Source organism: Xenia sp. Carnegie-2017, unplaced genomic scaffold, assembly GCF_021976095.1.
Source record: "Xenia sp. Carnegie-2017 unplaced genomic scaffold, XeniaSp_v1 HiC_scaffold_1, whole genome shotgun sequence".
Taxonomy (NCBI): domain Eukaryota; kingdom Metazoa; phylum Cnidaria; class Anthozoa; order Malacalcyonacea; family Xeniidae; genus Xenia; species Xenia sp. Carnegie-2017.
The window spans coordinates 3,189,208-3,216,199 of NW_025813402.1; the positions used below are offsets into that span (position 1 = coordinate 3,189,208).

The 26,992-nt window shown below is 27.2% G+C and overlaps 1 protein-coding gene across 3 annotated transcripts in view; it reads right to left on the reverse strand.

Moving 5' to 3' along the window:
* Nucleotides 1-26,992, reverse strand: part of LOC124436062 (titin-like) — a 96,224-nt gene that overhangs the window by 59,732 nt on the left and 9,500 nt on the right. The window contains exons 11-65 of one of the 3 annotated variants that reach the window (XM_046985992.1): nucleotides 26,858-26,917; nucleotides 26,517-26,576; nucleotides 26,176-26,235; nucleotides 25,835-25,894; nucleotides 25,495-25,554; nucleotides 25,155-25,214; nucleotides 24,814-24,873; nucleotides 24,473-24,532; nucleotides 24,132-24,191; nucleotides 23,792-23,851; nucleotides 23,452-23,511; nucleotides 23,111-23,170; nucleotides 22,771-22,830; nucleotides 22,430-22,489; nucleotides 21,753-21,812; nucleotides 21,412-21,471; nucleotides 20,736-20,795; nucleotides 20,397-20,456; nucleotides 20,058-20,117; nucleotides 13,285-13,344; nucleotides 12,608-12,667; nucleotides 12,267-12,326; nucleotides 11,928-11,987; nucleotides 11,587-11,646; nucleotides 10,915-10,974; nucleotides 10,576-10,635; nucleotides 10,237-10,296; nucleotides 9,896-9,955; nucleotides 9,557-9,616; nucleotides 9,218-9,277; nucleotides 8,876-8,935; nucleotides 8,535-8,594; nucleotides 8,194-8,253; nucleotides 7,853-7,912; nucleotides 7,514-7,573; nucleotides 7,173-7,232; nucleotides 6,504-6,563; nucleotides 6,166-6,225; nucleotides 5,827-5,886; nucleotides 5,486-5,545; nucleotides 5,145-5,204; nucleotides 4,804-4,863; nucleotides 4,464-4,523; nucleotides 4,126-4,185; nucleotides 3,785-3,844; nucleotides 3,444-3,503; nucleotides 3,106-3,165; nucleotides 2,766-2,825; nucleotides 2,425-2,484; nucleotides 2,084-2,143; nucleotides 1,742-1,801; nucleotides 1,405-1,464; nucleotides 1,064-1,123; nucleotides 764-796; nucleotides 601-660 (exon numbers count right to left, since the gene is read on the reverse strand). In XM_046985992.1, coding sequence (XP_046841948.1) covers nucleotides 601-660; nucleotides 764-796; nucleotides 1,064-1,123; nucleotides 1,405-1,464; nucleotides 1,742-1,801; nucleotides 2,084-2,143; nucleotides 2,425-2,484; nucleotides 2,766-2,825; nucleotides 3,106-3,165; nucleotides 3,444-3,503; nucleotides 3,785-3,844; nucleotides 4,126-4,185; nucleotides 4,464-4,523; nucleotides 4,804-4,863; nucleotides 5,145-5,204; nucleotides 5,486-5,545; nucleotides 5,827-5,886; nucleotides 6,166-6,225; nucleotides 6,504-6,563; nucleotides 7,173-7,232; nucleotides 7,514-7,573; nucleotides 7,853-7,912; nucleotides 8,194-8,253; nucleotides 8,535-8,594; nucleotides 8,876-8,935; nucleotides 9,218-9,277; nucleotides 9,557-9,616; nucleotides 9,896-9,955; nucleotides 10,237-10,296; nucleotides 10,576-10,635; nucleotides 10,915-10,974; nucleotides 11,587-11,646; nucleotides 11,928-11,987; nucleotides 12,267-12,326; nucleotides 12,608-12,667; nucleotides 13,285-13,344; nucleotides 20,058-20,117; nucleotides 20,397-20,456; nucleotides 20,736-20,795; nucleotides 21,412-21,471; nucleotides 21,753-21,812; nucleotides 22,430-22,489; nucleotides 22,771-22,830; nucleotides 23,111-23,170; nucleotides 23,452-23,511; nucleotides 23,792-23,851; nucleotides 24,132-24,191; nucleotides 24,473-24,532; nucleotides 24,814-24,873; nucleotides 25,155-25,214; nucleotides 25,495-25,554; nucleotides 25,835-25,894; nucleotides 26,176-26,235; nucleotides 26,517-26,576; nucleotides 26,858-26,917 — 3,273 coding nt within the window. The remainder of the gene's footprint in view (nucleotides 1-600; nucleotides 661-763; nucleotides 797-1,063; nucleotides 1,124-1,404; nucleotides 1,465-1,741; nucleotides 1,802-2,083; nucleotides 2,144-2,424; nucleotides 2,485-2,765; nucleotides 2,826-3,105; nucleotides 3,166-3,443; nucleotides 3,504-3,784; nucleotides 3,845-4,125; nucleotides 4,186-4,463; nucleotides 4,524-4,803; nucleotides 4,864-5,144; nucleotides 5,205-5,485; nucleotides 5,546-5,826; nucleotides 5,887-6,165; nucleotides 6,226-6,503; nucleotides 6,564-7,172; nucleotides 7,233-7,513; nucleotides 7,574-7,852; nucleotides 7,913-8,193; nucleotides 8,254-8,534; nucleotides 8,595-8,875; nucleotides 8,936-9,217; nucleotides 9,278-9,556; nucleotides 9,617-9,895; nucleotides 9,956-10,236; nucleotides 10,297-10,575; nucleotides 10,636-10,914; nucleotides 10,975-11,586; nucleotides 11,647-11,927; nucleotides 11,988-12,266; nucleotides 12,327-12,607; nucleotides 12,668-13,284; nucleotides 13,345-20,057; nucleotides 20,118-20,396; nucleotides 20,457-20,735; nucleotides 20,796-21,411; nucleotides 21,472-21,752; nucleotides 21,813-22,429; nucleotides 22,490-22,770; nucleotides 22,831-23,110; nucleotides 23,171-23,451; nucleotides 23,512-23,791; nucleotides 23,852-24,131; nucleotides 24,192-24,472; nucleotides 24,533-24,813; nucleotides 24,874-25,154; nucleotides 25,215-25,494; nucleotides 25,555-25,834; nucleotides 25,895-26,175; nucleotides 26,236-26,516; nucleotides 26,577-26,857; nucleotides 26,918-26,992) is intronic. The other 2 variants (XM_046986000.1, XM_046986008.1) reach the window with 2 other exon arrangements.

Below are 26,992 nucleotides of genomic sequence, written 5' to 3' on the forward strand. Positions count from 1 at the left end.
AAATTACGAAATCAATGAAAACGAATAAGACCAACACAATTATCTGAAAGAGTACTATTTATGTAGGTCAACAAAAACGATTACTGATTTTCACTAGTGGTTTTTGAAACAATACTACAGAAAAAGTAGCATCAAATGGTCAAAATTCAAACATTCAACAAGGTAAATGTAACAAATAACAAATAGATAATTTTAAAAGTAATAATGTATGGATTATGAAGGGAAATATGGTTAAATCGTGAACAGCTTCATCACATGTAGACATAAAAACATAATATAAAGTTTTATTGCTATGCAAGTGTGATACTTTGAAAAATATCAAAGCCTTTTTTTTGAAAAAAATGTTATTTTCCGCCGTAGCAAGTGGTTGATAACAGATTTCTTCAGTTATTGAAAGTTTTTTTAACAATTTGAAGCTTGATAGTAAAATATTGCGGATCAAGACATCCTTTTCTCAGAAAGAAGACGAGAATTTTTTTACTGGTATCAGGTATTAGGATATAGAGTAATATGATCTCTGGCAGTAAAATATGTATAAAAAATTCACGTTATTTGGTGCACTATAGGACGTTGATAATTCAAATTTATTCCGAATCTAACCTCCTTTACTGGTTAATGACGTAGGGCTGACAGTAAAACTTTCCACAGTTGAGATCAGAACTAAAATTTACAAGAAAAAAGATAAAATATTTTCTGAAGTCAGCTTAAGATGCCATAAATATTCCAAAGCTTCATTAAAGAAATAATTCATTAAATTACCAACCTGTAGGTGTTGGGACATGTGTCATGTTAGAATCTATAAAATAAATGAGAAATAAAAAAAGAAAAGCATCAATTCAAGATAGCATTAACTAATGAAATTTATTGTGTTGTTCACGTTTAACATTTAGTTACTCGTCAAATTAGTGTTGAAAGTCAATAACGTTTTTTATTTTAATGTCATTTAATATAAACACAGTATTAAGCAGGTTTTCTGTGAGAAAGATCACTAAACAGTTATTTTATATGCTTTTAAAATTTTGCATCTACATTGCATCAATAACAAATTTATAACGAATTTTACCTTTCTCACTGGTTAACAAGGTAGAGCTGACAATTGAACTTTCAATAGTTGAGATCGGAACTAAAGTTTACAAAGAAAGAAAACATATTTTTTTGAAAGCATGAATTCAAGATAGCATTTAGAAATTAAATTTATCGTGTTGTTCACGTTTAACATTTAGTTACTCGTCAAATTAGTGTTGAAAGTCAATAACGTTTTCTTATTTTAATGTCATTTAATATAAACACAGTACTAAGCAGGTTTTCTGTGAGAAAGATCAATAAAGAGTTATTTTATATGCTTTTAAAATTTTGAAAAGTGCATCTACTTTGCATCAATAACAAATTTAAAAAGAATTTTACCTTTCTCACTGAGTGACAAGGTAGAGCTGACAATTGAACTTTTAATAGTTGAGATCGGAACTAAAGTTTACAAAAAAGAATATATTTTTGAAAGCATGAATTCAAGATAGCATTTAGAAATTAAATTTATCGTGTTGCTCACGTTCAACATTTGGTTACTCGTCAAATTAGTGTTAAAATTCAATAACGTTTTCTTATTTTAATGTCATTTAATATAAACACAGTACTAAGCAACTTTTCTGTGGAAAAGATCAATAAAAAGTTATTTTATATGCATGTAAAAATTTTGAAAAGTGCATCTACATTGCATCAATAACAAATTTATAACGAATTTTACCTTTCTCACTGGTTAACAAGGTAGAGCTGACAATTGAACTTTCAATAGTTGAGATCGGAACTAAAGTTTACAAAGAAAGAAAACATATTTTTTTGAAAGCATGAATTCAAGATAGCATTTAGAAATTAAATTTATCGTGTTGTTCACGTTTAACATTTAGTTACTCGTCAAATTAGTGTTGAAACTCAATAACGTTTTCTTATTTTAATGTCATTTAATATAAACACAGTACTAAGCAACTTTTCTGTGGAAAAGATCAATAAAAGGTTATTTTATATGCATGTAAAAATTTTGAAAAGTGCATCTACATTGCATCAATAACAAATTTATAACGAATTTTACCTTTCTCACTGGTTAACAAGGTAGAGCTGACAATTGAACTTTTAATAGTTGAGATCGGAACTAAAGTTTACAAATAAAGAAAACATAATTTTTTGAAAGCATGAATTCAAGATAGCATTTAGAAATTAAATTTATCGTGTTGCTCACGTTCAACATTTAGTTACTCGTCAAATTAGTGTTAAAAGTCAATAACGTTTTCTTATTTTAATGTCATTTAATATAAACACAGTACTAAGCAGGTTTTCAGTGAGAAAGATCAATAAACAGTTATTTTATATGCTTTTAAAATCTTGAAAAGTGCATCTACATTGCATCAATAACAAATTTATAACGAATTTTACCTTTCTCACTGGTTAACAAGGTAGAGCTGACAATTGAACTTTCAATAGTTGAGATCGGAACTAAAGTTTACAAAGAAAGAAAACATATTTTTTTGAAAGCATGAATTCAAGATAGCATTTAGAAATTAAATTTATCGTGTTGTTCACGTTTAACATTTAGTTACTCGTCAAATTAGTGTTGAAAGTCAATAACGTTTTCTTATTTTAATGTCATTTAATATAAACACAGTACTAAGCAGGTTTTCTGTGAGAAAGATCAATAAAAAGTTATTTTATATGCTTTTAAAATTTTGAAAAGTGCATCTACTTTGCATCAATAACAAATTTAAAAAGAATTTTACCTTTCTCACTGAGTGACAAGGTAGAGCTGACAATTGAACTTTCAATAGTTGAGATCGGAACTAAAGTTTACAAAGAAAGAAAACATATTTTTTTGAAAGCATGAATTCAAGATAGCATTTAGAAATTAAATTTATCGTGTTGTTCACGTTTAACATTTAGTTACTCGTCAAATTAGTGTTGAAAGTCAATAACGTTTTCTTATTTTAATGTCATTTAATATAAACACAGTACTAAGCAGGTTTTCTGTGAAAAGATCAATAAAAAGTTATTTTATATGCTTTTAAAATTTTGAAAAGTGCATCTACATTGCATCAATAACAAATTTATAACGAATTTTACCTTTCTCACTGGTTAACAAGGTAGAGCTGACAATTGAACTTTCAATAGTTGAGATCGGAACTAAAGTTTACAAAGAAAGAAAACATATTTTTTGAAAGCATGAATTCAAGATAGCATTTAGAAATTAAATTTATCGTGTTGCTCACGTTCAACATTTAGTTACTCGTCAAATTAGTGTTAAAAGTCAATAACGTTTTCTTATTTTAATGTCATTTAATATAAACACAGTACTAAGCAACTTTTCTGTGAAAAGATCAATAAAAGTTATTTTATATGCATTTAAAATTTTGAAAAGTGCATCTACATTGCATCAATAACAAATTTATAACGAATTTTACCTTTCTCACTGGTTAACAAGGTAGAGCTGACAATTGAACTTTCAATAGTTGAGATCGGAACTAAAGTTTACAAATAAAGAAAACATAATTTTTTGAAAGCATGAATTCAAGATAGCATTTAGAAATTAAATTTATCGTGTTGCTCACGTTCAATATTTGGTTACTCGTCAAATTAGTGTTAAAAGTCAATAACGTTTTCTTATTTTAATGTCATTTAATATAAACACAGTACTAAGCAGGTTTTCAGTGAGAAAGATCAATAAACAGTTATTTTATATGCTTTTAAAATCTTGAAAAGTGCATCTACATTGCATCAATAACAAATTTATAACGAATTTTACCTTTCTCACTGGTTAACAAGGTAGAGCTGACAATTGAACTTTCAATAGTTGAGATCGGAACTAAAGTTTACAAAGAAAGAAAACATATTTTTTTGAAAGCATGAATTCAAGATAGCATTTAGAAATTAAATTTATCGTGTTGTTCACGTTTAACATTTAGTTACTCGTCAAATTAGTGTTGAAAGTCAATAACGTTTTCTTATTTTAATGTCATTTAATATAAACACAGTACTAAGCAGGTTTTCAGTGAGAAAGATCAATAAACAGTTATTTTATATGCTTTTAAAATTTTGAAAAGTGCATCTACTTTGCATCAATAACAAATTTAAAAAGAATTTTACCTTTCTCACTGAGTGACAAGGTAGAGCTGACAATTGAACTTTTAATAGTTGAGATCGGAACTAAAGTTTACAAAAAAAGAAAACATATTTTTTGAAAGCATGAATTCAAGATAGCATTGAGAAATTAAATTTATCGTGTTGCTCACGTTCAACATTTAGTTACTCGTCAAATTAGTGTTAAAATTCAATAACGTTTTCTTATTTTAATGTCATTTAATATAAACACAGTACTAAGAAACTTTTCTGTGAAAAGATCAATAAAAGTTATTTTATATGCATGTAAAATTTTGAAAAGTGCATCTACATTGCATCAATAACAAATTTATAACGAATTTTACCTTTCTCACTGGTTAACAAGGTAGAGCTGACAATTGAACTTTCAATAGTTGAGATCGGAACTAAAGTTTACAAATAAAGAAAACATAATTTTTTGAAAGCATGAATTCAAGATAGCATTTAGAAATTAAATTTATCGTGTTGCTCACGTTCAATATTTGGTTACTCGTCAAATTAGTGTTAAAAGTCAATAACGTTTTCTTATTTTAATGTCATTTAATATAAACACAGTACTAAGCAGGTTTTCAGTGAGAAAGATCAATAAAAGTTATTTTATATGCTTTTAAAATCTTGAAAAGTGCATCTACATTGCATCAATAACAAATTTATAACGAATTTTACCTTTCTCACTGGTTAACAAGGTAGAGCTGACAATTGAACTTTCAATAGTTGAGATCGGAACTAAAGTTTACAAAGAAAGAAAACATATTTTTTTGAAAGCATGAATTCAAGATAGCATTTAGAAATTAAATTTATCGTGTTGTTCACGTTTAACATTTAGTTACTCGTCAAATTAGTGTTGAAAGTCAATAACGTTTTCTTATTTTAATGTCATTTAATATAAACACAGTACTAAGCAGGTTTTCTGTGAGAAAGATCAATAAAGAGTTATTTTATATGCTTTTAAAATTTTGAAAAGTGCATCTACTTTGCATAAATAACAAATTTAAAAAGAATTTTACCTTTCTCACTGAGTGACAAGGTAGAGCTGACAATTGAACTTTTAATAGTTGAGATCGGAACTAAAGTTTACAAAAAAAGAAAACATATTTTTTGAAAGCATGAATTCAAGATAGCATTGAGAAATTAAATTTATCGTGTTGCTCACGTTCAACATTTAGTTACTCGTCAAATTAGTGTTAAAATTCAATAACGTTTTCTTATTTTAATGTCATTTAATATAAACACAGTACTAAGCAACTTTTCTGTGGAAAAGATCAATAAAAGGTTATTTTATATGCATGTAAAAATTTTGAAAAGTGCATCTACATTGCATCAATAACAAATTTATAACGAATTTTACCTTTCTCACTGGTTAACAAGGTAGAGCTGACAATTGAACTTTCAATAGTTGAGATCGGAACTAAAGTTTACAAATAAAGAAAACATAATTTTTTGAAAGCATGAATTCAAGATAGCATTTAGAAATTAAATTTATCGTGTTGCTCACGTTCAATATTTGGTTACTCGTCAAATTAGTGTTAAAAGTCAATAACGTTTTCTTATTTTAATGTCATTTAATATAAACACAGTACTAAGCAGGTTTTCAGTGAGAAAGATCAATAAACAGTTATTTTATATGCTTTTAAAATCTTGAAAAGTGCATCTACATTGCATCAATAACAAATTTATAACGAATTTTACCTTTCTCACTGGTTGACAAGGTAGAGCTGACAATTGAACTTTCAATAGTTGAGATCGGAACTAAAGTTTACAAAGAAAGAAAACATATTTTTGAAAGCATGAATTCAAGATAGCATTTAGAAATTAAATTTATCGTGTTGTTCACGTTTAACATTTAGTTACTCGTCAAATTAGTGTTGAAAGTCAATAACGTTTTCTTATTTTAATGTCATTTAATATAAACACAGTACTAAGCAGGTTTTCAGTGAGAAAGATCAATAAACAGTTATTTTACATGCTTTTAAAATTTTGAAAAGTGCATCTACATTGCATCAATAACAAATTTATAACGAATTTTACCTTTCTCACTGGTTAACAAGGTAGAGCTGACAATTGAACTTTCAATAGTTGAGATCGGAACTAAAGTTTACAAATAAAGAAAACAATTTTTGAAAGCATGAATTCAAGATAGCATTTAGAAATTAAATTTATCGTGTTGCTCACGTTCAATATTTGGTTACTCGTCAAATTAGTGTTAAAAGTCAATAACGTTTTCTTATTTTAATGTCATTTAATATAAACACAGTACTAAGCAGGTTTTCAGTGAGAAAGATCAATAAACAGTTATTTTATATGCTTTTAAAATCTTGAAAAGTGCATCTACATTGCATCAATAACAAATTTATAACGAATTTTACCTTTCTCACTGGTTAACAAGGTAGAGCTGACAATTGAACTTTCAATAGTTGAGATCGGAACTAAAGTTTACAAAGAAAGAAAACATATTTTTTTGAAAGCATGAATTCAAGATAGCATTTAGAAATTAAATTTATCGTGTTGTTCACGTTTAACATTCAGTTACTCGTCAAATTAGTGTTGAAAGTCAATAACGTTTTCTTATTTTAATGTCATTTAATATAAACACAGTACTAAGCAGGTTTTCAGTGAGAAAGATCAATAAACAGTTATTTTATATGCTTTTAAAATTTTGAAAAGTGCATCTACTTTGCATCAATAACAAATTTAAAAAGAATTTTACCTTTCTCACTGGTGACAAGGTAGAGCTGACAATTGAACTTTAATAGTTGAGATCGGAACTAAAGTTTACAAAAAAGAAAACATATTTTTGAAAGCATGAATTCAAGATAGCATTTAGAAATTAAATTTATCTCACGTTCAACATTTAGTTACTCGTCAAATTAGTGTTAAAAGTCAATAACGTTTTTTATTTTAATGTCATTTAATATAAACACAGTACTAAGCAGGTTTTCTGTGAGAAAGATCAATAAACAGTTATTTTATATGCTTTTAAAATCTTGAAAAGTGCATCTACATTGCATCAATAACAAATTTATAACGAATTTTACCTTTGTCAGTGGTTGACAAGGTAGAGCTGACAATTGAACTTTCAATCGTTGAGATCGGAACTAAAGTTTACAAAGAAAGAAAACATAATTTTTTGAAAGCATGAATTCAAGATAGCATTTAGAAATTAAATTTATCGTGTTGCTCACGTTCAATATTTGGTTACTCGTCAAATTAGTGTTAAAAGTCAATAACGTTTTCTTATTTTAATGTCATTTAATATAAACACAGTACTAAGCAGGTTTTCAGTGAGAAAGATCAATAAACAGTTATTTTATATGCTTTTAAAATCTTGAAAAGTGCATCTACATTGCATCAATAACAAATTTATAACGAATTTTACCTTTCTCACTGGTTAACAAGGTAGAGCTGACAATTGAACTTTCAATAGTTGAGATCGGAACTAAAGTTTACAAAGAAAGAAAACATATTTTTGAAAGCATGAATTCAAGATAGCATTTAGAAATTAAATTTATCGTGTTGTTCACGTTCAACATTTAGTTACTCGTCAAATTAGTGTTAAAAGTCAATAACGTTTTCTTATTTTAATGTCATTTAATATAAACACAGTACTAAGCAGGTTTTCAGTGAGAAAGATCAATAAACAGTTATTTTATATGCTTTTAAAATTTTGAAAAGTGCATCTACATTGCATCAATAACAAATTTATAACGAATTTTACCTTTCTCACTGTTTAACAAGGTAGAGCTGACAATTGAACTTTTAATAGTTGAGATCGGAACTAAAGTTTACAAAAAAAGAAAACATATTTTTTGAAAGCATGAATTCAAGATAGCATTGAGAAATTAAATTTATCGTGTTGCTCACGTTCAACATTTAGTTACTCGTCAAATTAGTGTTAAAATTCAATAACGTTTTCTTATTTTAATGTCATTTAATATAAACACAGTACTAAGCAACTTTTCTGTGGAAAAGATCAATAAAAGGTTATTTTATATGCATGTAAAAATTTTGAAAAGTGCATCTACATTGCATCAATAACAAATTTAAAAAGAATTTTACCTTTCTCACTGAGTGACAAGGTAGAGCTGACAATTGAACTTTCAATAGTTGAGATCGGAACTAAAGTTTACAAATAAAGAAAACATAATTTTTTGAAAGCATGAATTCAAGATAGCATTTAGAAATTAAATTTATCGTGTTGCTCACGTTCAATATTTGGTTACTCGTCAAATTAGTGTTAAAAGTCAATAACGTTTTCTTATTTTAATGTCATTTAATATAAACACAGTACTAAGCAGGTTTTCAGTGAGAAAGATCAATAAACAGTTATTTTATATGCTTTTAAAATCTTGAAAAGTGCATCTACATTGCATCAATAACAAATTTATAACGAATTTTACCTTTCTCACTGGTTAACAAGGTAGAGCTGACAATTGAACTTTCAATAGTTGAGATCGGAACTAAAGTTTACAAAGAAAGAAAACATATTTTTTTGAAAGCATGAATTCAAGATAGCATTTAGAAATTAAATTTATCGTGTTGTTCACGTTTAACATTTAGTTACTCGTCAAATTAGTGTTGAAAGTCAATAACGTTTTCTTATTTTAATGTCATTTAATATAAACACAGTACTAAGCAGGTTTTCTGTGAGAAAGATCAATAAAAAGTTATTTTATATGCTTTTAAAATTTTGAAAAGTGCATCTACTTTGCATCAATAACAAATTTAAAAAGAATTTTACCTTTCTCACTGAGTGACAAGGTAGAGCTGACAATTGAACTTTTAATAGTTGAGATCGGAACTAAAGTTTACAAAGAAAGAAAACATATTTTTTTGAAAGCATGAATTCAAGATAGCATTTAGAAATTAAATTTATCGTGTTGTTCACGTTTAACATTTAGTTACTCGTCAAATTAGTGTTGAAAGTCAATAACGTTTTCTTATTTTAATGTCATTTAATATAAACAAAGTACTAAGCAACTTTTCTGTGGAAAAGATTAATAAAAAGTTATATTATATGCAAGTAAAAATCTTGAAAACTGCATCTACATTGCATCAATAACAAATTTATAACGAATTTTACCTTTCTCACTGGTTAACAAGGTAGAGCTGACAATTGAACTTTCAATAGTTGAGATCGGAACTAAAGTTTACAAAGAAAGAAAACATATTTTTTTGAAAGCATGAATTCAAGATAGCATTTAGAAATTAAATTTATCGTGTTGTTCACGTTTAACATTTAGTTACTCGTCAAATTAGTGTTGAAAGTCAATAACGTTTTCTTATTTTAATGTCATTTAATATAAACACAGTACTAAGCAGGTTTTCTGTGAAAAGATCAATAAAAGTTATTTTATATGCTTTTAAAATTTTGAAAAGTGCATCTACATTGCATCAATAACAAATTTATAACGAATTTTACCTTTCTCACTGGTTAACAAGGTAGAGCTGACAATTGAACTTTCAATAGTTGAGATCGGAACTAAAGTTTACAAATAAAGAAAACATATTTTTGAAAGCATGAATTCAAGATAGCATTTAGAAATTAAATTTATCGTGTTGCTCACGTTCAATATTTGGTTACTCGTCAAATTAGTGTTAAAAGTCAATAACGTTTTCTTATTTTAATGTCATTTAATATAAACACAGTACTAAGCAGGTTTTCAGTGAGAAAGATCAATAAACAGTTATTTTATATGCTTTTAAAATCTTGAAAAGTGCATCTACATTGCATCAATAACAAATTTATAACGAATTTTACCTTTCTCACTGGTTAACAAGGTAGAGCTGACAATTGAACTTTCAATAGTTGAGATCGGAACTAAAGTTTACAAAGAAAGAAAACATATTTTTTTGAAAGCATGAATTCAAGATAGCATTTAGAAATTAAATTTATCGTGTTGTTCACGTTTAACATTTAGTTACTCGTCAAATTAGTGTTGAAAGTCAATAACGTTTTCTTATTTTAATGTCATTTAATATAAACACAGTACTAAGCAGGTTTTCAGTGAGAAAGATCAATAAACAGTTATTTTATATGCTTTTAAAATTTTGAAAAGTGCATCTACTTTGCATCAATAACAAATTTAAAAAGAATTTTACCTTTCTCACTGAGTGACAAGGTAGAGCTGACAATTGAACTTTTAATAGTTGAGATCGGAACTAAAGTTTACAAAAAAAGAAAACATATTTTTTGAAAGCATGAATTCAAGATAGCATTTAGAAATTAAATTTATCGTGTTGCTCACGTTCAACATTTGGTTACTCGTCAAATTAGTGTTAAAATTCAATAACGTTTTCTTATTTTAATGTCATTTAATATAAACACAGTACTAAGCAACTTTTCTGTGAAAAGATCAATAAAAGTTATTTTATATGCATGTAAAAATTTTGAAAAGTGCATCTACATTGCATCAATAACAAATTTATAACGAATTTTACCTTTCTCACTGGTTAACAAGGTAGAGCTGACAATTGAACTTTCAATAGTTGAGATCGGAACTAAAGTTTACAAATAAAGAAAACATATTTTTGAAAGCATGAATTCAAGATAGCATTTAGAAATTAAATTTATCGTGTTGCTCACGTTCAATATTTGGTTACTCGTCAAATTAGTGTTAAAAGTCAATAACGTTTTCTTATTTTAATGTCATTTAATATAAACACAGTACTAAGCAGGTTTTCAGTGAGAAAGATCAATAAAAAGTTATTTTATATGCTTTTAAAATCTTGAAAAGTGCATCTACATTGCATCAATAACAAATTTATAACGAATTTTACCTTTCTCACTGGTTAACAAGGTAGAGCTGACAATTGAACTTTCAATAGTTGAGATCGGAACTAAAGTTTACAAAGAAAGAAAACATATTTTTTGAAAGCATGAATTCAAGATAGCATTTAGAAATTAAATTTATCGTGTTGTTCACGTTTAACATTTAGTTACTCGTCAAATTAGTGTTGAAAGTCAATAACGTTTTCTTATTTTAATGTCATTTAATATAAACACAGTACTAAGCAGGTTTTCTGTGAGAAAGATCAATAAACAGTTATTTTATATGCTTTTAAAATTTTGAAAAGTGCATCTACTTTGCATCAATAACAAATTTAAAGAATTTTACCTTTCTCACTGGTGACAAGGTAGAGCTGACAATTGAACTTTTAATAGTTGAGATCGGAACTAAAGTTTACAAAGAAAACATATTTTTGAAAGCATGAATTCAAGATAGCATTTAGAAATTAAATTTATCGTGTTGCTCACGTTCAACATTTAGTTACTCGTCAAATTAGTGTTAAAAGTCAATAACGTTTTTCATTTTAATGTCATTTAATATAAACACAGTACTAAGCAACTTTTCTGTGGAAAAGATCAATAAAAGGTTATTTTATATGCATGTAAAAATTTTGAAAAGTGCATCTACATTGCATCAATAACAAATTTATAACGAATTTTACCTTTCTCACTGGTTAACAAGGTAGAGCTGACAATTGAACTTTCAATAGTTGAGATCGGAACTAAAGTTTACAAATAAAGAAAACATAATTTTTTGAAAGCATGAATTCAAGATAGCATTTAGAAATTAAATTTATCGTGTTGCTCACGTTCAATATTTGGTTACTCGTCAAATTAGTGTTAAAAGTCAATAACGTTTTCTTATTTTAATGTCATTTAATATAAACACAGTACTAAGCAGGTTTTCAGTGAGAAAGATCAATAAACAGTTATTTTATATGCTTTTAAAATCTTGAAAAGTGCATCTACATTGCATCAATAACAAATTTATAACGAATTTTACCTTTCTCACTGGTTGACAAGGTAGAGCTGACAATTGAACTTTCAATAGTTGAGATCGGAACTAAAGTTTACAAAGAAAGAAAACATATTTTTGAAAGCATGAATTCAAGATAGCATTTAGAAATTAAATTTATCGTGTTGTTCACGTTTAACATTTAGTTACTCGTCAAATTAGTGTTGAAAGTCAATAACGTTTTCTTATTTTAATGTCATTTAATATAAACACAGTACTAAGCAGGTTTTCAGTGAGAAAGATCAATAAACAGTTATTTTACATGCTTTTAAAATTTTGAAAAGTGCATCTACATTGCATCAATAACAAATTTATAACGAATTTTACCTTTCTCACTGGTTAACAAGGTAGAGCTGACAATTGAACTTTCAATAGTTGAGATCGGAACTAAAGTTTACAAATAAAGAAAACATAATTTTTTGAAAGCATGAATTCAAGATAGCATTTAGAAATTAAATTTATCGTGTTGCTCACGTTCAATATTTGGTTACTCGTCAAATTAGTGTTAAAAGTCAATAACGTTTTCTTATTTTAATGTCATTTAATATAAACACAGTACTAAGCAGGTTTTCAGTGAGAAAGATCAATAAACAGTTATTTTATATGCTTTTAAAATTTTGAAAAGTGCATCTACATTGCATCAATAACAAATTTATAACGAATTTTACCTTTCTCACTGGTTAACAAGGTAGAGCTGACAATTGAACTTTCAATAGTTGAGATCGGAACTAAAGTTTACAAAGAAAGAAAACATATTTTTTGAAAGCATGAATTCAAGATAGCATTTAGAAATTAAATTTATCGTGTTGTTCACGTTTAACATTTAGTTACTCGTCAAATTAGTGTTGAAAGTCAATAACGTTTTCTTATTTTAATGTCATTTAATATAAACACAGTACTAAGCAGGTTTTCAGTGAGAAAGATCAATAAACAGTTATTTTATATGCTTTTAAAATTTTGAAAAGTGCATCTACTTTGCATCAATAACAAATTTAAAGAATTTTACCTTTCTCACTGGTGACAAGGTAGAGCTGACAATTGAACTTTTAATAGTTGAGATCGGAACTAAAGTTTACAAAAAAAGAAAACATATTTTTTGAAAGCATGAATTCAAGATAGCATTGAGAAATTAAATTTATCGTGTTGCTCACGTTCAACATTTAGTTACTCGTCAAATTAGTGTTAAAATTCAATAACGTTTTCTTATTTTAATGTCATTTAATATAAACACAGTACTAAGCAGGTTTTCTGTGAGAAAGATCAATAAACAGTTATTTTATATGCTTTTAAAATCTTGAAAAGTGCATCTACATTGCATCAATAACAAATTTATAACGAATTTTACCTTTGTCAGTGGTTGACAAGGTAGAGCTGACAATTGAACTTTCAATCGTTGAGATCGGAACTAAAGTTTACAAAGAAAGAAAACATAATTTTTTGAAAGCATGAATTCAAGATAGCATTTAGAAATTAAATTTATCGTGTTGCTCACGTTCAATATTTGGTTACTCGTCAAATTAGTGTTAAAAGTCAATAACGTTTTCTTATTTTAATGTCATTTAATATAAACACAGTACTAAGCAGGTTTTCAGTGAGAAAGATCAATAAACAGTTATTTTATATGCTTTTAAAATCTTGAAAAGTGCATCTACATTGCATCAATAACAAATTTATAACGAATTTTACCTTTCTCACTGGTTAACAAGGTAGAGCTGACAATTGAACTTTCAATAGTTGAGATCGGAACTAAAGTTTACAAAGAAAGAAAACATATTTTTTTGAAAGCATGAATTCAAGATAGCATTTAGAAATTAAATTTATCGTGTTGTTCACGTTTAACATTTAGTTACTCGTCAAATTAGTGTTGAAAGTCAATAACGTTTTCTTATTTTAATGTCATTTAATATAAACACAGTACTAAGCAGGTTTTCAGTGAGAAAGATCAATAAACAGTTATTTTATATGCTTTTAAAATTTTGAAAAGTGCATCTACTTTGCATCAATAACAAATTTAAAGAATTTTACCTTTCTCACTGGTGACAAGGTAGAGCTGACAATTGAACTTTTAATAGTTGAGATCGGAACTAAAGTTTACAAAAAAGAAAACATATTTTTGAAAGCATGAATTCAAGATAGCATTTAGAAATTAAATTTATCGTGTTGCTCACGTTCAACATTTAGTTACTCGTCAAATTAGTGTTAAAATTCAATAACGTTTTCTTATTTTAATGTCATTTAATATAAACACAGTACTAAGCAACTTTTCTGTGGAAAAGATCAATAAAAGGTTATTTTATATGCATGTAAAAATTTTGAAAAGTGCATCTACATTGCATCAATAACAAATTTATAACGAATTTTACCTTTCTCACTGGTTAACAAGGTAGAGCTGACAATTGAACTTTCAATAGTTGAGATCGGAACTAAAGTTTACAAATAAAGAAAACATAATTTTTTGAAAGCATGAATTCAAGATAGCATTTAGAAATTAAATTTATCGTGTTGCTCACGTTCAATATTTGGTTACTCGTCAAATTAGTGTTAAAAGTCAATAACGTTTTCTTATTTTAATGTCATTTAATATAAACACAGTACTAAGCAGGTTTTCAGTGAGAAAGATCAATAAAAGTTATTTTATATGCTTTTAAAATCTTGAAAAGTGCATCTACATTGCATCAATAACAAATTTATAACGAATTTTACCTTTCTCACTGGTTAACAAGGTAGAGCTGACAATTGAACTTTCAATAGTTGAGATCGGAACTAAAGTTTACAAAGAAAGAAAACATATTTTTGAAAGCATGAATTCAAGATAGCATTTAGAAATTAAATTTATCGTGTTGTTCACGTTTAACATTTAGTTACTCGTCAAATTAGTGTTGAAAGTCAATAACGTTTTCTTATTTTAATGTCATTTAATATAAACACAGTACTAAGCAGGTTTTCAGTGAGAAAGATCAATAAACAGTTATTTTATATGCTTTTAAAATTTTGAAAAGTGCATCTACTTTGCATCAATAACAAATTTAAAAAGAATTTTACCTTTCTCACTGGTGACAAGGTAGAGCTGACAATTGAACTTTTAATAGTTGAGATCGGAACTAAAGTTTACAAAAAAGAAAACATATTTTTGAAAGCATGAATTCAAGATAGCATTTAGAAATTAAATTTATCGTGTTGCTCACGTTCAACATTTAGTTACTCGTCAAATTAGTGTTAAAAGTCAATAACGTTTTCTTATTTTAATGTCATTTAATATAAACACAGTACTAAGCAACTTTTCTGTGGAAAAGATCAATAAAAGGTTATTTTATATGCATGTAAAAATTTTGAAAAGTGCATCTACATTGCATCAATAACAAATTTATAACGAATTTTACCTTTCTCACTGGTTAACAAGGTAGAGCTGACAATTGAACTTTCAATAGTTGAGATCGGAACTAAAGTTTACAAATAAAGAAAACATAATTTTTTGAAAGCATGAATTCAAGATAGCATTTAGAAATTAAATTTATCGTGTTGCTCACGTTCAATATTTGGTTACTCGTCAAATTAGTGTTAAAAGTCAATAACGTTTTCTTATTTTAATGTCATTTAATATAAACACAGTACTAAGCAGGTTTTCAGTGAGAAAGATCAATAAAAGTTATTTTATATGCTTTTAAAATCTTGAAAAGTGCATCTACATTGCATCAATAACAAATTTATAACGAATTTTACCTTTCTCACTGGTTAACAAGGTAGAGCTGACAATTGAACTTTCAATAGTTGAGATCGGAACTAAAGTTTACAAAGAAAGAAAACATATTTTTGAAAGCATGAATTCAAGATAGCATTTAGAAATTAAATTTATCGTGTTGTTCACGTTTAACATTTAGTTACTCGTCAAATTAGTGTTGAAAGTCAATAACGTTTTCTTATTTTAATGTCATTTAATATAAACACAGTACTAAGCAGGTTTTCAGTGAGAAAGATCAATAAACAGTTATTTTATATGCTTTTAAAATTTTGAAAAGTGCATCTACTTTGCATCAATAACAAATTTAAAGAATTTTACCTTTCTCACTGGTGACAAGGTAGAGCTGACAATTGAACTTTCAATAGTTGAGATCGGAACTAAAGTTTACAAAGAAAGAAAACATATTTTTGAAAGCATGAATTCAAGATAGCATTTAGAAATTAAATTTATCGTGTTGCTCACGTTCAACATTTAGTTACTCGTCAAATTAGTGTTAAAAGTCAATAACGTTTTCTTATTTTAATGTCATTTAATATAAACACAGTACTAAGCAACTTTTCTGTGAAAAGATCAATAAAAGGTTATTTTATATGCATGTAAAAATTTTGAAAAGTGCATCTACATTGCATCAATAACAAATTTATAACGAATTTTACCTTTCTCACTGGTTAACAAGGTAGAGCTGACAATTGAACTTTCAATAGTTGAGATCGGAACTAAAGTTTACAAATAAAGAAAACATAATTTTTTGAAAGCATGAATTCAAGATAGCATTTAGAAATTAAATTTATCGTGTTGCTCACGTTCAATATTTTACTCGTCAAATTAGTGTTAAAAGTCAATAACGTTTTCTTATTTTAATGTCATTTAATATAAACACAGTACTAAGCAGGTTTTCAGTGAGAAAGATCAATAAACAGTTATTTTATATGCTTTTAAAATCTTGAAAAGTGCATCTACATTGCATCAATAACAAATTTATAACGAATTTTACCTTTCTCACTGGTTAACAAGGTAGAGCTGACAATTGAACTTTCAATAGTTGAGATCGGAACTAAAGTTTACAAAGAAAGAAAACATATTTTTTTGAAAGCATGAATTCAAGATAGCATTTAGAAATTAAATTTATCGTGTTGTTCACGTTTAACATTTAGTTACTCGTCAAATTAGTGTTGAAAGTCAATAACGTTTTCTTATTTTAATGTCATTTAATATAAACACAGTACTAAGCAGGTTTTCAGTGAGAAAGATCAATAAACAGTTATTTTATATGCTTTTAAAATTTTGAAAAGTGCATCTACATTGCATCAATAACAAATTTATAACGAATTTTACCTTTCTCACTGGTTGACAAGGTAGAGCTGACAATTGAACTTTCAATAGTTGAGATCGGAACTAAAGTTTACAAAGAAAGAAAACATATTTTTGAAAGCATGAATTCAAGATAGCATTTAGAAATTAAATTTATCGTGTTGTTCACGTTTAACATTTAGTTACTCGTCAAATTAGTGTTGAAAGTCAATAACGTTTTCTTATTTTAATGTCATTTAATATAAACACAGTACTAAGCAGGTTTTCTGTGAGAAAGATCAATAAAGAGTTATTTTATATGCTTTTAAAATTTTGAAAAGTGCATCTACATTGCATCAATAACAAATTTAAAAGAATTTTACCTTTCTCACTGGTGACAAGGTAGAGCTGACAATTGAACTTTCAATAGTTGAGATCGGAACTAAAGTTTACAAAAAAGAAAACATATTTTTGAAAGCATGAATTCAAGATAGCATTTAGAAATTAAATTTATCGTGTTGCTCACGTTCAACATTTAGTTACTCGTCAAATTAGTGTTAAAAGTCAATAACGTTTTCTTATTTTAATGTCATTTAATATAAACACAGTACTAAGCAACTTTTCTGTGGAGAAAGATCAATAAAAGGTTATTTTATATGCTTTTAAAATTTTGAAAAGTGCATCTACATTGCATCAATAACAAATTTATAACGAATTTTACCTTTCTCACTGGTTAACAAGGTAGAGCTGACAATTGAACTTTCAATAGTTGAGATCGGAACTAAAGTTTACAAATAAAGAAAACATAATTTTTTGAAAGCATGAATTCAAGATAGCATTTAGAAATTAAATTTATCGTGTTGCTCACGTTCAATATTTGGTTACTCGTCAAATTAGTGTTAAAAGTCAATAACGTTTTCTTATTTTAATGTCATTTAATATAAACACAGTACTAAGCAGGTTTTCAGTGAGAAAGATCAATAAAAGTTATTTTATATGCTTTTAAAATCTTGAAAAGTGCATCTACATTGCATCAATAACAAATTTATAACGAATTTTACCTTTCTCACTGGTTAACAAGGTAGAGCTGACAATTGAACTTTCAATAGTTGAGATCGGAACTAAAGTTTACAAAGAAAGAAAACATATTTTTGAAAGCATGAATTCAAGATAGCATTTAGAAATTAAATTTATCGTGTTGTTCACGTTTAACATTTAGTTACTCGTCAAATTAGTGTTGAAAGTCAATAACGTTTTCTTATTTTAATGTCATTTAATATAAACACAGTACTAAGCAGGTTTTCTGTGAGAAAGATCAATAAAGAGTTATTTTATATGCTTTTAAAATTTTGAAAAGTGCATCTACTTTGCATCAATAACAAATTTAAAGAATTTTACCTTTCTCACTGGTGACAAGGTAGAGCTGACAATTGAACTTTTAATAGTTGAGATCGGAACTAAAGTTTACAAAAAAGAAAACATATTTTTGAAAGCATGAATTCAAGATAGCATTTAGAAATTAAATTTATCGTGTTGCTCACGTTCAACATTTAGTTACTCGTCAAATTAGTGTTAAAAGTCAATAACGTTTTCTTATTTTAATGTCATTTAATATAAACACAGTACTAAGCAACTTTTCTGTGAGAAAGATCAATAAAAGGTTATTTTATATGCATGTAAAATTTTGAAAAGTGCATCTACATTGCATCAATAACAAATTTATAACGAATTTTACCTTTCTCACTGGTTAACAAGGTAGAGCTGACAATTGAACTTTCAATAGTTGAGATCGGAACTAAAGTTTACAAATAAAGAAAACATATTTTTGAAAGCATGAATTCAAGATAGCATTTAGAAATTAAATTTATCGTGTTGCTCACGTTCAATATTTGGTTACTCGTCAAATTAGTGTTAAAAGTCAATAACGTTTTCTTATTTTAATGTCATTTAATATAAACACAGTACTAAGCAGGTTTTCAGTGAGAAAGATCAATAAACAGTTATTTTATATGCTTTTAAAATCTTGAAAAGTGCATCTACATTGCATCAATAACAAATTTATAACGAATTTTACCTTTCTCACTGGTTGACAAGGTAGAGCTGACAATTGAACTTTCAATAGTTGAGATCGGAACTAAAGTTTACAAAGAAAGAAAACATATTTTTGAAAGCATGAATTCAAGATAGCATTTAGAAATTAAATTTATCGTGTTGTTCACGTTTAACATTTAGTTACTCGTCAAATTAGTGTTGAAAGTCAATAACGTTTTCTTATTTTAATGTCATTTAATATAAACACAGTACTAAGCAGGTTTTCAGTGAGAAAGATCAATAAAAGTTATTTTATATGCTTTTAAAATTTTGAAAAGTGCATCTACATTGCATCAATAACAAATTTATAACGAATTTTACCTTTCTCACTGGTTAACAAGGTAGAGCTGACAATTGAACTTTCAATAGTTGAGATCGGAACTAAAGTTTACAAAAAAGAAAACATATTTTTGAAAGCATGAATTCAAGATAGCATTTAGAAATTAAATTTATCGTGTTGCTCACGTTCAATATTTAGTTACTCGTCAAATTAGTGTTAAAAGTCAATAACGTTTTCTTATTTTAATGTCATTTAATATAAACACAGTACTAAGCAGGTTTTCTGTGAGAAAGATCAATAAAAAGTTATTTTATATGCTTTTAAAATTTTGAAAAGTGCATCTACATTGCATCAATAACAAATTTATAACGAATTTTACCTTTCTCACTGGTTAACAAGGTAGAGCTGACAATTGAACTTTCAATAGTTGAGATCGGAACTAAAGTTTACAAAGAAAGAAAACATATTTTTGAAAGCATGAATTCAAGATAGCATTTAGAAATTAAATTTATCGTGTTGCTCACGTTCAACATTTAGTTACTCGTCAAATTAGTGTTGAAAGTCAATAACGTTTTCTTATTTTAATGTCATTTAATATAAACACAGTACTAAGCAGGTTTTCAGTGAGAAAGATCAATAAACAGTTATTTTACATGCTTTTAAAATTTTGAAAAGTGCATCTACATTGCATCAATAACAAATTTACAACGAATTTTACCTTTGTCAGTGGTTGACAAGGTAGAGCTGACAATTGAACTTTCAATAGTTGAGATCGGAACTAAAGTTTACAAAAAAAGAAAACATATTTTTTGAAAGCATGAATTCAAGATAGCATTGAGAAATTAAATTTATCGTGTTGCTCACGTTCAACATTTAGTTACTCGTCAAATTAGTGTTAAAATTCAATAACGTTTTCTTATTTTAATGTCATTTAATATAAACACAGTACTAAGCAGGTTTTCTGTGAGAAAGATCAATAAAAGTTATTTTATATGCTTTTAAAATTTTGAAAAGTGCATCTACATTGCATCAATAACAAATTTATAACGAATTTTACCTTTCTCACTGGTTAACAAGGTAGAGCTGACAATTGAACTTTCAATAGTTGAGATCGGAACTAAAGTTTACAAAAAAGAAAACATAATTTTTGAAAGCATGAATTCAAGATAGCATTTAGAAATTAAATTTATCGTGTTGCTCACGTTCAATATTTGGTTACTCGTCAAATTAGTGTTAAAAGTCAATAACGTTTTCTTATTTTAATGTCATTTAATATAAACACAGTACTAAGCAGGTTTTCAGTGAGAAAGATCAATAAAAAGTTATTTTATATGCTTTTAAAATCTTGAAAAGTGCATCTACATTGCATCAATAACAAATTTATAACGAATTTTACCTTTCTCACTGGTTAACAAGGTAGAGCTGACAATTGAACTTTCAATAGTTGAGATCGGAACTAAAGTTTACAAAGAAAGAAAACATATTTTTTGAAAGCATGAATTCAAGATAGCATTTAGAAATTAAATTTATCGTGTTGTTCACGTTTAACATTTAGTTACTCGTCAAATTAGTGTTGAAAGTCAATAACGTTTTCTTATTTTAATGTCATTTAATATAAACACAGTACTAAGCAGGTTTTCAGTGAGAAAGATCAATAAACAGTTATTTTATATGCTTTTAAAATTTTGAAAAGTGCATCTACTTTGCATCAATAACAAATTTAAAGAATTTTACCTTTCTCACTGGTGACAAGGTAGAGCTGACAATTGAACTTTTAATAGTTGAGATCGGAACTAAAGTTTACAAAAAAGAAAACATATTTTTGAAAGCATGAATTCAAGATAGCATTTAGAAATTAAATTTATCGTGTTGCTCACGTTCAACATTTAGTTACTCGTCAAATTAGTGTTAAAATTCAATAACGTTTTCTTATTTTAATGTCATTTAATATAAACACAGTACTAAGCAACTTTTCTGTGGAAAAGATCAATAAAAGGTTATTTTATATGCATGTAAAAATTTTGAAAAGTGCATCTACATTGCATCAATAACAAATTTATAACGAATTTTACCTTTCTCACTGGTTAACAAGGTAGAGCTGACAATTGAACTTTCAATAGTTGAGATCGGAACTAAAGTTTACAAATAAAGAAAACATAATTTTTTGAAAGCATGAATTCAAGATAGCATTTAGAAATTAAATTTATCGTGTTGCTCACGTTCAATATTTGGTTACTCGTCAAATTAGTGTTAAAAGTCAATAACGTTTTCTTATTTTAATGTCATTTAATATAAACACAGTACTAAGCAGGTTTTCAGTGAGAAAGATCAATAAAAAGTTATTTTATATGCTTTTAAAATCTTGAAAAGTGCATCTACATTGCATCAATAACAAATTTATAACGAATTTTACCTTTCTCACTGGTTAACAAGGTAGAGCTGACAATTGAACTTTCAATAGTTGAGATCGGAACTAAAGTTTACAAAGAAAGAAAACATATTTTTTGAAAGCATGAATTCAAGATAGCATTTAGAAATTAAATTTATCGTGTTGTTCACGTTTAACATTTAGTTACTCGTCAAATTAGTGTTGAAAGTCAATAACGTTTTCTTATTTTAATGTCATTTAATATAAACACAGTACTAAGCAGGTTTTCTGTGAGAAAGATCAATAAAGAGTTATTTTATATGCTTTTAAAATTTTGAAAAGTGCATCTACTTTGCATCAATAACAAATTTAAAAGAATTTTACCTTTCTCACTGGTGACAAGGTAGAGCTGACAATTGAACTTTTAATAGTTGAGATCGGAACTAAAGTTTACAAAGAAAGAAACATATATTTTTGAAAGCATGAATTCAAGATAGCATTTAGAAATTAAATTTATCGTGTTGCTCACGTTCAATATTTGGTTACTCGTCAAATTAGTGTTAAAAGTCAATAACGTTTTCATTTTAATGTCATTTAATATAAACACAGTACTAAGCAACTTTTCTGTGGAAAAGATCAATAAAAGGTTATTTTATATGCATGTAAAAATTTTGAAAAGTGCATCTACATTGCATCAATAACAAATTTATAACGAATTTTACCTTTCTCACTGGTTAACAAGGTAGAGCTGACAATTGAACTTTCAATAGTTGAGATCGGAACTAAAGTTTACAAATAAAGAAAACATAATTTTTTGAAAGCATGAATTCAAGATAGCATTTAGAAATTAAATTTATCGTGTTGCTCACGTTCAATATTTGGTTACTCGTCAAATTAGTGTTAAAAGTCAATAACGTTTTCTTATTTTAATGTCATTTAATATAAACACAGTACTAAGCAGGTTTTCAGTGAGAAAGATCAATAAACAGTTATTTTATATGCTTTTAAAATCTTGAAAAGTGCATCTACATTGCATCAATAACAAATTTACAACGAATTTTACCTTTGTCAGTGGTTGACAAGGTAGAGCTGACAATTGAACTTTCAATAGTTGAGATCGGAACTAAAGTTTACAAAGAAAGAAAACATATTTTTTGAAAGCATGAATTCAAGATAGCATTTAGAAATTAAATTTATCGTGTTGTTCACGTTTAACATTTAGTTACTCGTCAAATTAGTGTTGAAAGTCAATAACGTTTTCTTATTTTAATGTCATTTAATATAAACACAGTACTAAGCAGGTTTTCAGTGAGAAAGATCAATAAACAGTTATTTTACATGCTTTTAAAATTTTGAAAAGTGCATCTACATTGCATCAATAACAAATTTACAACGAATTTTACCTTTGTCAGTGGTTGACAAGGTAGAGCTGACAATTGAACTTTCAATAGTTGAGATCGGAACTAAAGTTTACAAAAAAAGAAAACATATTTTTTGAAAGCATGAATTCAAGATAGCATTGAGAAATTAAATTTATCGTGTTGCTCACGTTCAACATTTAGTTACTCGTCAAATTAGTGTTAAAATTCAATAACGTTTTCTTATTTTAATGTCATTTAATATAAACACAGTACTAAGCAACTTTTCTGTGGAAAAGATCAATAAAAGGTTATTTTATATGCATGTAAAAATTTTGAAAAGTGCATCTACATTGCATCAATAACAAATTTATAACGAATTTTACCTTTCTCACTGGTTAACAAGGTAGAGCTGACAATTGAACTTTCAATAGTTGAGATCGGAACTAAAGTTTACAAATAAAGAAAACATAATTTTTTGAAAGCATGAATTCAAGATAGCATTTAGAAATTAAATTTATCGTGTTGCTCACGTTCAATATTTGGTTACTCGTCAAATTAGTGTTAAAAGTCAATAACGTTTTCTTATTTTAATGTCATTTAATATAAACACAGTACTAAGCAGGTTTTCAGTGAGAAAGATCAATAAAAGTTATTTTATATGCTTTTAAAATCTTGAAAAGTGCATCTACATTGCATCAATAACAAATTTATAACGAATTTTACCTTTCTCACTGGTTAACAAGGTAGAGCTGACAATTGAACTTTCAATAGTTGAGATCGGAACTAAAGTTTACAAAGAAAGAAAACATATTTTTTGAAAGCATGAATTCAAGATAGCATTTAGAAATGAAATTTATCGTGTTGTTCACGTTTAACATTTAGTTACTCGTCAAATTAGTGTTGAAAGTCAATAACGTTTTCTTATTTTAATGTCATTTAATATAAACACAGTACTAAGCAGGTTTTCTGTGAGAAAGATCAATAAAGAGTTATTTTATATGCTTTTAAAATTTTGAAAAGTGCATCTACTTTGCATAAATAACAAATTTAAAAAGAATTTTACCTTTCTCACTGAGTGACAAGGTAGAGCTGACAATTGAACTTTTAATAGTTGAGATCGGAACTAAAGTTTACAAAGAAAGAAAACATATTTTTTTGAAAGCATGAATTCAAGATAGCATTTAGAAATTAAATTTATCGTGTTGCTCACGTTCAATATTTGGTTACTCGTCAAATTAGGGCTAAAAGTCAATAACGTTTTTCATTTTAATGTCATTTAATATAAACACAGTACTAAGCAACTTTTCTGTGGAAAAGATCAATAAAAGGTTATTTTATATGCATGTAAAAATTTTGAAAAGTGCATCTACATTGCATCAATAACAAATTTACAACGAATTTTACCTTTCTCACTGGTTAACAAGGTAGAGCTGACAATTGAACTTTCAACAGTTGAGATCGGAACTAAAGTTTACAAATAAAGAAAACATAATTTTTTGAAAGCATGAATTCAAGATAGCATTTAGAAATTAAATTTATCGTGTTGCTCACGTTCAATATTTGGTTACTCGTCAAATTAGTGTTAAAAGTCAATAACGTTTTCTTATTTTAATGTCATTTAATATAAACACAGTACTAAGCAGGTTTTCAGTGAGAAAGATCAATAAACAGTTATTTTATATGCTTTTAAAATCTTGAAAAGTGCATCTACATTGCATCAATAACAAATTTATAACGAATTTTACCTTTGTCAGTGGTTGACAAGGTAGAGCTGACAATTGAACTTTCAATCGTTGAGATCGGAACTAAAGTTTACAAAGAAAGAAAACATATTTTTTTGAAAGCATGAATTCAAGATAGCATTTAGAAATTAAATTTATCGTGTTGTTCACGTTTAACATTTAGTTACTCGTCAAATTAGTGTTGAAAGTCAATAACGTTTTCTTATTTTAATGTCATTTAATATAAACACAGTACTAAGCAGGTTTTCAGTGAGAAAGATCAATAAAAAGTTATTTTATATGCTTTTAAAATCTTGAAAAGTGCATCTACATTGCATCAATAACAAATTTATAACGAATTTTACCTTTCTCACTGGTTAACAAGGTAGAGCTGACAATTGAACTTTCAATAGTTGAGATCGGAACTAAAGTTTACAAAGAAAGAAAACATATTTTTTGAAAGCATGAATTCAAGATAGCATTTAGAAATGAAATTTATCGTGTTGTTCACGTTTAACATTTAGTTACTCGTCAAATTAGTGTTGAAAGTCAATAACGTTTTCTTATTTTAATGTCATTTAATATAAACACAGTACTAAGCAGGTTTTCTGTGAGAAAGATCAATAAAGAGTTATTTTATATGCTTTTAAAATTTTGAAAAGTGCATCTACTTTGCATAAATAACAAATTTAAAAAGAATTTTACCTTTCTCACTGAGTGACAAGGTAGAGCTGACAATTGAACTTTTAATAGTTGAGATCGGAACTAAAGTTTACAAAGAAAGAAAACATATTTTTTTGAAAGCATGAATTCAAGATAGCATTTAGAAATTAAATTTATCGTGTTGCTCACGTTCAATATTTGGTTACTCGTCAAATTAGGGTAAAAGTCAATAACGTTTTTCATTTTAATGTCATTTAATATAAACACAGTACTAAGCAACTTTTCTGTGGAAAAGATCAATAAAAGGTTATTTTATATGCATGTAAAAATTTTGAAAAGTGCATCTATATTGCATCAATAACAAATTTACAACGAATTTTACCTTTCTCACTGGTTAACAAGGTAGAGCTGACAATTGAACTTTCAACAGTTGAGATCGGAACTAAAGTTTACAAATAAAGAAAACATAATTTTTTGAAAGCATGAATTCAAGATAGCATTTAGAAATTAAATTTATCGTGTTGCTCACGTTCAATATTTGGTTACTCGTCAAATTAGTGTTAAAAGTCAATAACGTTTTCTTATTTTAATGTCATTTAATATAAACACAGTACTAAGCAGGTTTTCAGTGAGAAAGATCAATAAACAGTTATTTTATATGCTTTTAAAATCTTGAAAAGTGCATCTACATTGCATCAATAACAAATTTATAACGAATTTTACCTTTGTCAGTGGTTGACAAGGTAGAGCTGACAATTGAACTTTCAATCGTTGAGATCGGAACTAAAGTTTACAAAGAAAGAAAACATATTTTTTTGAAAGCATGAATTCAAGATAGCATTTAGAAATTAAATTTATCGTGTTGTTCACGTTTAACATTTAGTTACTCGTCAAATTAGTGTTGAAAGTCAATAACGTTTTCTTATTTTAATGTCATTTAATATAAACACAGTACTAAGCAGGTTTTCAGTGAGAAAGATCAATAAACAGTTATTTTACATGCTTTTAAAATTTTGAAAAGTGCATCTACATTGCATCAATAACAAATTTATAACGAATTTTACCTTTGTCAGTGGTTGACAAGGTAGAGCTGACAATTGAACTTTCAATAGTTGAGATCGGAACTAAAGTTTACAAAGAAAGAAAACATATTTTTTTGAAAGCATGAATTCAAGATAGCATTTAGAACTTAAACTTATCGTGTTGTTCACGTTTAATATTTAGTTACTTGTCAAATTAGTGTTGAAAGTCAATAACGTTTTCTTATTTTAATGTCATTTAATATAAACACAGTACTAAGCAACTTTTCTGTGAGAAAGATCAATAAAGAGTTATTTTATATGCTTTTAAAATTTTGAAAAGTGCATCTACTTTGCATCAATAACAAATTTAAAAAGAATTTTACCTTTCTCACTGAGTGACAAGGTAGAGCTGACAATTGAACTTTTAATAGTTGAGATCGGAACTAAAGTTTACAAAAAAAGAAAACATATTTTTTGAAAGCATGAATTCAAGATAGCATTTAGAAATTAAATTTATC